This window comes from Hypomesus transpacificus, chromosome 17 (assembly GCF_021917145.1).
Source record: "Hypomesus transpacificus isolate Combined female chromosome 17, fHypTra1, whole genome shotgun sequence".
In the NCBI taxonomy this organism is placed as follows: domain Eukaryota; kingdom Metazoa; phylum Chordata; class Actinopteri; order Osmeriformes; family Osmeridae; genus Hypomesus; species Hypomesus transpacificus.
The window spans coordinates 8,572,525-8,584,452 of NC_061076.1; the positions used below are offsets into that span (position 1 = coordinate 8,572,525).

The 11,928-nt window shown below is 43.9% G+C and overlaps 1 protein-coding gene across 1 annotated transcript in view; it reads right to left on the reverse strand.

Annotated features, from left to right (window-relative positions):
* The window catches only part of cacng1b (calcium channel, voltage-dependent, gamma subunit 1b), an 8,607-nt gene extending 1,634 nt beyond the window's left edge, over positions 1 to 6,973 (reverse strand). Inside the window, exon 1 of the mRNA XM_047038206.1 lies at positions 6,733 to 6,973. Within this exon, the coding sequence (XP_046894162.1) occupies positions 6,733 to 6,973 (241 nt within the window). The remainder of the gene's footprint in view (positions 1 to 6,732) is intronic.
* Between the last annotated feature and the right edge of the window lie 4,955 nt (positions 6,974 to 11,928).

Genomic DNA, 11,928 nt, shown 5'->3' on the forward strand with positions numbered 1-11,928 from the left:
GCTTTTGACGACACTATTCATGCGCCAAGCAGCCATTTTGTGAAAGGAGCACCAAGAAATATCACAAGAAAAAAAGACACAAAAAACATGAGGCAAAAGGCAGACAGTTGCCTAAAAGGAGACTTGTTGAACCCATCTCTGTAAATGTGTGAACCTAGAACTGTATCCGGGCTGCTGGGAATGTAGCAGCTCATTTCTGAGGGGATCGTTTGCTCCCTGGACGTCAGTGACAGAGACATGAAACATGTCTACAATCACTGCTGTGTTATGACTTCATCCCAAAATAAAATGTGTCCTAAACTCAATCTGCTTTTCCCTTTTTGTCTGGACACCACATTGTTCTTTGAGAACTCCCCCCCTCCCCCCCACCACCACCTCCCTCCGTAAAGATTACTGATTTTGTATACAGAGAGAGACAGACAGGAGCGTGAGTTTGTCTTTTGTGTGGGGGGAGGGGGTGGGGAGGAGGTATGAGGGAGTATGGAGGGTGGAAAAGTGTGTGTGTGTGAGAGAGAGAGGAAGGGGAGGGCGTGCAGTATCTGGGCAACAGACAAGCTGTTTGTTACCCAGGACGCAGAATGACTAAAAAGTGAAGTAACCTAGCAACAGGCTGCCTCACTTCATGGTTGCTGTAGCTCGTCTTGATTCTTTTGTTTTAGGGAAAGGCACACCGAATGAGGGGGTGAGGAGGATGGAGGGGGGGAAGAGGATGGGGGAGAGGAGGTTGGAGGGCGCTTGATGGTGTTTGGGAGGGAACCCTGAGCAGATCACCTTCAGGAGGGCTTCTCTCCAGAGGAGCCTCTGTGCAGCATGGCTGAACAAGCACTGCACTGTGCTGATGGATGGTGTAAGTGTCCAGTCAGACAACAACTACAACTAAAACTAGAAAGGGTACGATTTCTGGGTCAATTGTGAGGTGTGCTTGTGTCAGTTGTCGATGGGTCCATTTTGTTACGGAAAGTGTAGAATGAAACAGGGTTCTCTTGTCATTTCCCTTAGTGCAAGAGGGAATGGTCATAGGCTTAAGCCATGTTGCAGCCTCACCTAGTTGAAAAAGTTGCATCAAAACAAAGAAATTTGCCAATCTTGTGTAAAAATGGTCCTAACCGGCAATGTTGTCACTGACAGTATCTTAGCTGGAATCGCGATTCAAACAGTACCCTCTGCAAATAAAAAAAATGCCCGCCAAAACGTTAATGAGCTTGAAATGTATTTCTGGAATACTGACTTATATAACAAGTTTACTAGAAGTGATCATTATGTGTCAGTAGCAATGTCCCTGTCTGAAGACTAGGGGGTCATGTGATGTTACTATCCGCGCATTATCTATCGCTCTGGATAAGAGCATCAGCTAAATGACTAAATTTAAATTATGAAGGGAAAACCGTTATTTTGGATATTGAATGGCATCGGTTGTTTTACAGGACTTATGATCATCATGGGTATTGATATCATAACCTAGAAACATAGATAGCAGCATGTTATCACCATGGCCTTTGCCTGTGGCGTTTCTGCAGCTGTCTTGCTGAGTTAGATATCTAGTTAAGCTAGGGTGACCAGATTTGAGTTTGTGAAAAAGAGGACACTTCGTCGCGGCGGGTGTGTGTGTGTGGGGCATTAACAATACATTAATGTCTTTAATGTGTCTTGTCCATACATTTAAGCAATAATTATAACACATAAAAAAATCGAAATAATAAATAATACATTCTTTATATGGCCACATTAAAATAAGAAAATTAAGACACTTTTCAGTCTTCGTCATATATTATAGCAGTGTTGCCAGATATGACGAAGTATGGTACTGAAGGCTCAAAATTATTGTATTTGGAGGATAATTATCGTGCATCTGGCAACACTGAGAAGGCGGTCGACCAATGGCAGTTCTGTCTAGTCAGAGCTCGCGCAAGAAGGTAGAACGTATGGGAGATACCCTTTCCAAAACTTGTAAGGGCGTACAAAAACTTAACTAATGTTCTACGGCTAACGTAGTGTAGGTGCTCGCGCTTGGGTTTGTGATGTTGTGACGTTATTGACGTTTCCGACTGCGGCTAGCTAGTTAGCTTTTCTCCACAAAAACGGAAATTATGCCTAAACCGTCCAACGGAACATTTGCGCGGATGCAATCAACGCAATCGGGACCAAGACAAATCGTTTAAACCCTTTCCTGCCGGACCATTCAAATATGGGTCGAAAAAGACCCATAGAACCCGCCTTAATAACTTTGCCATCCAATCACCGATTTTATTTCTGAAAACTGCCAGATACTCATGACAACTTAAGCTCAAAGCACATATCATTGGTTAAGGGGTTAGTGGGAGGGGGAAATAAATCTATCGTCTGCAACGGCAGCCATTGTTTTCTGAGGCGGAGCCAGAGCGGAGACCATGGGAGATTGCCTACAGTGTTAGATATACAGCTTCGAATTGAAATCGGAGACGATATTATGAGTTAAGACAAGTTCCTTAATATGTGTTGTCAATATTGTCTATTAAAAGTCTCAACTTTTTACTTACGAAGAATTTGTTTGTGGGAGTGACGCGAGTGTTTTCAGGAAAGAATGACGTGTCCGGCTTGGCCGTTTGTGACAGGCAGCAATGACGGTAGTAGCACTGTTTAGCTTCGATTTGAGCAGATTTCTAAAAAACTTCGAAAAACAACATTAACTAGGTAGATTATGTATACTCTAAGCTAAATGTACATGCCTTGTTTGGCCAATTCGGTCGATTGTGGAAGAAACTCGAACGTTTTTTACTTATCGAGAGGAGTATCTAGCCATAGTGCTAGCTGCTTTTAGCTGCTTTTGGGACAGGATAATTCCGGTTTCCCCCATGTCTCCACTAGTCACAAGAATGGTCATAACTTTTAATCAAAATAAGGTATTTCTAATCTGTCTTCTGTTCTACATTGCCCACAGACTTGTGGATATTCCACCTACTCAAAGTTTTTCTCTATCTTGTAATTAAAGTGGTGACAAATTCAGTTGTCTGATGAGGTATGGTGGATGGAGAAGTTTTTGTTAAAAATATCTACCTGAAACCACTTTGATAAAATATGATTTGCCTTAAGTAATCATATATTCATTTACATGATAAAAATCCCCTAGTTCTCCTCTTCAAGATGGTATAAACAGTTAAGGTGTATGATTTTATATGAAAATCCATAAAATATGAATATTAATATGCATATCATATTTCAACAGCATATGGAATGTTCGGAATTTTGTATTAGGCAGTAAAGGGTTAAAACCAACATTGTTTATGTAGTGCAAAAACGGGTGGGAAAATAATAAATAATAATAAATATACAGTAGCCTATATGACAGAGAATATAGTTTGGGCCTTGCCAAAGGCAAATAATAACAAAGAAAAACGATGATAGGTTTGTAAGGCATCCCTTGAGTTATGGTCAGAAATTCTAAACAAGCCTGTGAAGGGTTTGAGTTCAGGCATGTGAAGCCAATGGCATGCTCAACTCTTAGTAAGACATACAGTACATATTTGACACAATTATTTGTGTTTCTCATTAGCAGGAGCCCCAGAGACTGTAGATGTTGATGATCTCCATGTTACTGCAAGGTATCTGATGTGCAGGTGCCATATTACCGTGCGTATCATTGACCTCGCAGGCCCCCTAATGAGAAAGTTTAATATCAGACAGGAAGTCAATTAGGAAGCTGTGCCGCCTGTCACTTTGGGTTACCATCCGTCCCTCCGGCCTTGTCCTCCCTCCTCCTTCTACCTCCATCCTTGGCTTCTCTCTACCCTCTCCTGCTCTCTGCTTAGTCATCTTCTCTTTCCCTCTCCTCCTCCCACTCATCCCTTCTTTCTTCTTGGTCCTTCAACACATCTTATTCCATCGTCATCTCCACCGTTCCTTGCCTCCCTCTTCTAAACCTCCACCGCCTATAGCCAAACTGTCTTTACATACTACTTTTTAGTCCATTAAACGATGGCACAGTAAAAATTAGCTCCCTAATTTAACCCCTGAAAATGGTTTTTTGTTTGCTCCATGGGTCAATTGTGTATTCTGGAGGGCTGGGGTAGGCTGGTAAGGACAAAACCTCCCTTTTCACTGCACTTACAGAATGACCGCAAGGATTCTGGGTCAATGTGAATGGAGAGGCTTGCTAAAACTCGTTCAGAATGCTCAGAATTGGGTCGGCATGGTGCATGGATCCCTTGTGTGCATGTGTGAGTGTGAATGTATGTGTGTGTATGTTTGTGTGTGCATTTAAATGTGTGTGTGCGCACGTAAATGTGTATGTGTATGGACAAAAAGACTTTGGTCTGTAGTAGTAAACAGCATGATGGTGCTAATGTTAAAAATAATGATTACCATTAGCTAAATTGCGGTGTTGTAGAACATGTATAATAAGAGAAGCAAAGAATCAGTGTTCTCTTTCCTGGTTGACTGTGAACATAACTCATAACGTAACAGAGATATTCTCCTCTCCAAGGCTGCTGCTTTTTCCCAGCCAGAGAGAAGATGATGGGGCTTCATAAGAGGGTTTGTTTGATATAACAGCACTCAGGCTGCCGTTCATCATTTGTGGGAGGGTAATTTCCACTCATTCTGGGCTCACAGGACTGCTGCACAGGCCCTGAGACAAAAGCAGAGTAATTGCATTGGTGAGGATGGAAAAACACGAGAAAAAGCCTCTCGACAATGCTGACAAGAACTTACCATGTTTGGGTAAAATGCGATGGATGTTATTACGGCGATGTTGGCTTGCACTGGGTAATGATTTGGGATGTAATATGTTGTTTGTTGCTCGAGATTTAATCAGAGGCTGTTTGGTACAACAAATGGGATGATTATAAACTTTGTACAATTCTGTGGGTGCCCTATACCACATTATGAGTGAGCTTGCTATCAATGGGAACATTTCTTTTGTCATAAACGAGGTGAAACATGAACAAGAACACACACTCTCCTCCATTCACACACACATTTTACTTTCCTTCATGCTCAACTCTAAACCTGACCCAGTATATCTCTATGGACTTGACACTTCTATCTCCGACAGCTGTCACAAGTTCTCCCCCATCCTCTCCCCCCCTCCCTCTCTCTGTCTCGCTCTCTCTCCTTTCTCTTTGACTGTTTCCCCTCTCTACACGATACAGACTCTTAACTTCTCCAGGGAGACTCTGAGGCACACTTCATTAAGGCCAGCAGTAATCCACACAAGCATGAAGCCTGGGTCTCCTGTCGATCACGCCACCCTGCTGCCTGATAGGAGGCAAATAACAGAGAGACTGTGAAATCTCTCAGTCAGACTGTCTGGCACGTTTTCAAGCAGACCCAAGCAGTTCCCAGGTCCCTCCAGATGAAAAGGCTCTGGTTAACTAGCAGTTCCAACACCAGTTATTCTCCTGGAGCTTTACAGTATCCTGTTGTTGACGTTTTGGAGACTGCTCTGGTTTGTTTTGGCTTATTTTTTTAAGATACTCTTACTAGCAGTTTCAAGTCGTGTCTTTCATTTACATCTAGTCATTTAGCAGACGCTCTTATCCAGAGCGATTTACAATAAGTACAGGGACATTCCCCCAAGGCAAGTAGTGTGAAGTGCCTTGCCCAAGGACACAACGTAATTTTGCACAGCCGGGAATCTAACTGGCAACCTTCAGATTACTAGCCCGATTCCCTAACCGCTCAGCCACCTGACTCCTTGCCTGAAGCCAGGAGTCAGTAAAGTCTGATGTTGTAAGGAGAAAAACTTGAAAGCTGCCATGTTTGACCTATGAGTTGCTTTAGAAGCATGTATTATGAGATAGTGACCAAACTGCAGCACCCTCTTCAGGTGTCTCTACAGCCAGATGGGGGGCCCAATTTAGCGGTCTTTGCTGTCAATGGGATGTGATCATCCTCTCAGAGAAAGGGTGATCAACAGCCTCTAGACACACATCCTGATCATTCTCTGTTTATGTGTGTGTGCGGGTGTGTGTGCCCATGTGTGTGCACATGTGCACTTAAATGGGCAGATGCTTTGGCATTTAGAAGGCATGCACGCTTGTGTATGTGTGTTTGCCTGTGTATGTGTGCAAGAATTAATGTATTACACGCCTGAACGCTCTGCGTCTCCCGATCACACCAGTTATTACGAGCTTGACCCAACAGCATTTATCTAACCTCCTCCCTCTGGGCGCTGGGATAAACCGTGGGGGGGGGTACAAGACTCAGATCAACAAAGGTACAAAATGAATCATACCCACACACTGCAGCCCGTGGCCCTTAAAACTTAAGAGGTAAATTGAACCGGAGTGAGGCAAGAAAGTGAGGGGTAAACAACTTTAGCCAGGTTGACATCAACCGCAAAAGAGGTTGAAGGAAAAACCCATCTGCAGGACCAGTTTTAGCGGTAAAAATCTCCCACATTACATCTTCAGAAGAACACACACACATGCCATATCTAGAGCCTCTTGCTAAAGCACAACTCCAGGCAAGTTCACAGACAAGTTCAGACACAGAGCAGGGTAGGATGATTCAGCCTCAAGTAGGTAACTACATAAAATGACAGAGTAGTAGTTAATGATTCCAACTTCTCCCCCGTATTGAGGTTAATTACTTAAAAGAGAGGAAATACCATGTTTGGACTACCCAGTTGGTGACCCCTTGAGTGGCACAGTGACCACCCCCATACCTCCAGGCAGACTGATAAGCCACAGTGACATCCATCCCCCTTATCTCCAGGCAGACTGATGGGGCCACAGTGACCTTCACCCCCCATACCTCCAGGCAGACTGATGGGGCCACAGCCCTTGCCTTCAGGGTCCTCCACCACCATGAAGATGCTCTTCTTGCAGAGTCTCCAGAGGCCAAAGTGGGCTGCCTCGCAGGTGCTGTTAAGCTTCTCCACCCTGGGGCTGAGCACAGCCCAGTGGTCCGTCACCACCGCCGCCAACATGGAGGAGATACCCACCAGGATGACCAGGGAGGCCAGCTTCACCTTGGTGCTCTTCTCCTCCAACATGATGCTGTCTGCCTCCGAGTGTGTGTGTGAGTGTGTGTTTTAAGTGAACTGTGTGTGTGTGAGAAATATACGTGTGAGAGACGTGTATGTGTTTTTGAGGAGAGTATGACCGTGGGGAGCAAAGCGTGTGTGTGCGTGAGCGTTGTACGCAAGTGTGTGAGAAGAGCAGAGTGAGAGGTGAAGAGGTGAAGGTGCGCGTCGGAGTGCGTCGGGCGTTGTCAAAAAAGCCTCCTCTCTGAGGGGCGAGCCGGACTCCTAGACGTTAGTAAGAAGCGACAGCAATCTTCTGTCTTCTCCACGGCTGTTCTTTAGCTCCTCTAAATGTCTCTCTCCAGCTCGCCCGTCCCCAGATCTACGCCTAACGCTTGATGAAAAGGGGCCAGATAACAGTGCCCTAGATTCATCTTCCCTCTCCCTCCCTGGTACACGTTCTGCGAGTCTTGTTGGGGCTCCACAGCGACAAGGTCCAGATGGAGGAGAGTCATGGGAGTGTTTAGCACTGGCCTGACACCTTTAACCTTCCCAAAGTACTATGGTCCGGGTCTAAATGGTGTCTGAGGTAGTTCAAAAGTTCGGCTTTTGAGGGAATTCAAGCTTTTGAGGTGCAGAGCCAGAGGTTAACTCCAAGTGAAGTTTTCACACTCCTGCGTAATCATATTTGAAACCATTTACATATGGAATATCATCTCATTTCATTCTCTTTCCAGTCCTTTTCAGCGTTTCTGGTCACCTGGGAGATTGTCCTTTATTAGTGGCATTGCTGTCTGAAAGAGCTGATCTACTTTCTACACCAATCAGAGGAGGATACAGGTCTGATAAGGGGGGTGGGGAGGGCGTTCCACCTGATTGCTGCACCTGATCCAGATTAGGGAAGGGGAGAGAGTGCTCGAGGACTTGGAACAGAGGACTTTGTGAAGTTGAAGCTAGACCCTATCAAAACAAAACTGTTCTGTTGCTGAGAATAATTGACAGGTTAACCTTGGTTTGTTGACCTACGACCTACTTCTGCTGCAGTGTTCCATCTGATACGGGAGTCAGGTGGCTGAGTGGTTAGGGAATCGGGCTAGTAATCTGAAGGTTGCCAGTTTGATTCCTGGCCATGCAAAAATGACCTTGTGTCCTTGGGCAAGGCACTTCACCCTACTTGCCTTGGGGGGACTGTCCCTGTACTTACTGTAAGTCGCGGTGGATAAGAGCGTCTGCTAAATGACTAAATGTAAATGATAGTAAATGTTAATCATCTCTTGGTTGACAGAATGCTCTAGATTGGTAAAATGACAGAATACTCAGAATGACGTGAATCAATTTATAACAAAGGTGGTTAATTTGGATTAAATACCAGAATGACAGGGTATCCGAACGATAGGTAATGGTGCTACAGTATACAATCCATGTGTGCATAGACATATTTCAACCATTCTACGACTTTGTTAAATACCTCCCAACACTGCCATAAATGCCTGTCTGTGCTTTTTATAAACCGTCGTGCCCCACTTTGGGCAGGGCTCTGGCCCATTTTCTGTCATAACAACTCTCTCATGGCCCCTTGATTTAACAAGTAAATGGCAATACAGATTTAGCAGAATGACAAAGGCAAACACTACACTTTCAAACTGGCACAGTGGAGGGTTTGTATTAGCAGAAACCCATCAGCTGCTGGATTATTCTGTAATGTTATTGTATTACTGTGGGTTTCTGTGTGTGTGTGTGTGTTTGCTTGTATGCTATGGGTGTATAAGAGAGAGAGAGGGAGAGCGAGAGAGAGTGCACAGTAAACACCTCAGTTAAGTAGCAACCTTAACTGAGGTTTCTGAAACACAATCAAAGGCTGAACAGTCAAAAGAGTTTTCTTCCAAAACCTCTAGTTTTACTCATCACAATTGTTGTACACCCAGATTCCCTGTGTGTGAATTGGCCTGGTGCTAGCTCCTTTTGTTGAGTTCACCTCAGCTGGTCTGTGTAATAACACTTTTATTTTCACGCAGCCTGTCTGTTCAGGTCCCTCAGTCCCTCTGTCAAACCAAGCGCCGAACACTCACTGGGTCGCCAGGCAACAGCACCACAGACAGCGGGAACACATGTCCCCACCGTCGCCAGCGATTATGATCAACACTTTCACATGATGACGCCTGTCAAAGGGAGGCAAGAAGGAGAACTGCCGAACACAGACAATAGCATGAGGGACCTGTCACATTATCACCTGCAAGTGTCGTTCAGCAAATTGACAGCTTCTGTCAGTAGTCAAACATCTGCCAGTGTGTTACACAAACACCATTCAAACATACATACTGTATCAGGCTCGTCTCACAAGAGCTCTGGCTATAGAACTTATTCTCCATGATCTCCTCCATCTTTTCTGTCTCCTCCAATTTTCCCCCTCGGAAAACAACTTTAATTGGTGTCTAATTTTACCCGTAGCAGAATAGTTAGGAGAGCCTTCAGTAGGACCAGACTGTATTCATTTGCTAAAGACAGGCAACAAGTGAAATTACATTATCCAGGCCCCAAGGCCGTCTCTATGAGGGTCACGTTAAATCTGGGCTATTGCACAGTAAATCGGTTAGCTTAAACATTGTCCTCCATTCACTCAGTCGTTGCCTTTAACGTTTTCAAGAGCACACATAGGCCTCCGCGGTAGGCTATATGGGCTCTAGAAGTGGGAATAGCAGTTCATGTTATACAGAGACCAAATTAGAATGTCAATGCCTTGTGTAAGATATCAGAGGCTATTGTGTCAGGTGTCAGTAATACTGTGTAATACAGGATACAGATCAAATGACTCCCTTTGCAAGATCCCCAGGTCTGGTCATTCATACATCTGCAGTGTGCCAGACACTGGGATGAGTGTGGATAATGTGGATAACCTATCCTCCTTGATGAAGCTATACAAAAATGTCTATACAAAAACTGGCAACCACCATTCACTGAAAAGACCCATCTGTGTCTGCACCATGTTTCCTTGATCTCCAGGTGTTATCCAGCTGATGGTTTCCCTCCAGGTCAATCTGGAGTACCCTAAACCTCCCTTGTTCCTGAAGCTTACCACTGATTGGTCCAATTCTTCTGTCCTCTGCACATCTTTTCTTCTTACCTCTCTGTCGCTCATGGTTAGGGAGTGAGAGGAGAAGGACAGAAGGAGAGTGAGTGTCATTTTAACATTTTGATCTAGGAGCGGTGCCATTCCACGAACTCCGGGTCATTTATTACCCGCAGCAAAGAATGCAGACTCAGAGGCAAAGTGGTTCATATTTCACTATAAAATGACAGTGATTCAACTGTGTGCAGTAAGAATTAAATGGGCTCTGTGGATCCTATCGTGAAGAAAAGGCCTTGTTCTGCAAGCATTCAAATGAGGTCCTTTACAACAGTGTTTCCCAACCTTTTTTCAGTCATGGCACCTTTAGAAAAGTTTCTACATTTTGTGGCACCCCCCACCCTGAGCTGAGCATGCCCACTAATGCCTGTCAACTCATCCAGCTGCAAGGAAAATTTGTTGAAGGACTTTGACACGGCACCCTGGTTGGGAAACATTGCTTTATAATACTCCTGGGAAGGTATTTCACTGAGGTCTGATGCTTTCTCCTACCGCACATGCTCTCTGCTCTAGGAATTGATGCAGGGGACTTCTCTCTCACACACACACAGAGACTTTCCACTCCTAGACTCTATAAGGCTGGCGTGTCTGAATGTACTGTAAAAGACAGATTCAATGGGGTATACAAAGGCGATAGAAGAGATATTGTTAAAAAGATGCCAACTTACATAAATGGCAAATGCTTCTGCTTTCCAGTCAACCTGAGATGAGGAACAGAACAGTCAGAAGATGATAGCATCTGTCTGCTGACAGTTAACAACCCTTTTCTTGAACAGGTGGGCTACGACTTTGGCTAGCAATCAGCCCACATGTATTATGCATGTAGGGTATGTAAATAAAGTTGATTTTAGAAAGCGGGCCATTTGTTAGTTGAGAAGTGGAAAACAATTTGAGAATTGTTTTGCTGCTGTGATGTGTCCAAAAGTTGTGGAAGTGTTTGCACTGTGACAGAGAAGCAACAACCAGGCCCCAAGAGTTATCACATAGCCCTGATTTGATTTATTTATATTAACAACATCATGTCGGCTTTGTTGCTGAAAACTGAAAAGCAAGATAACAGACAAGGCTCTTCTGAGTGAGGTAAGAACCATGAGGACAACAACTGTACAACATGTATTACTGTACCGTAGCACTGCACTTCTAGACAATAGTATTTCTGTCCAAAACATTTAAAGCACATCCAGAGCTGTTGAATACTGACGCTTACAAAAGAGAATTCATCCTTCATCTGTGCGTGATTTCAAAAGGGAATACTGATTCAATATGGCGGCATGGATACTTTTTTTTTTAGAAACAATCAATAAAACAGAATAGAGAGAACACATGTTTTTCAATCAACGCTTTGTTTGACATAATCTACAACAGTTTTGGAGAATGGAGTTAGCCATGATTTTTCTTTATGCAGCTTTAAATACTGAAACCATTCACATGTGAATACAAATGTGATACAAACATAAACAGCGCAACACTTATAAAAGGCCTAAGCTGTTTTCACTATGGCTTTCAATGTATACAACATCATTCCACCCAAGTCCCAAATTGTGGAGTAAAAATGAAATGGAAAAGGTCCTTCATTTAGCCTCACATCCAAACACAGAGATGTGAAACATTGATCCATCAAGCATCAGGAAGTTAAAACTAACTAAATACATAATACAATATTTCCTGAGAAACTTAAACTGAAGAAGCAGGACAAGGACAAGGATGGCTAGGATTCCAGGTTGAAGACAAAAAACTCTTGAGACTAAGTCTGTTCCCCTCTCTTCTGATCCTGTCAGGGACACCTTTATCTGTCCTTGAATAGGAGACAAGCAGCCAGAACCTTTGGGTCATTGGTGCTTGTCATCACAAGGTAGGTCTC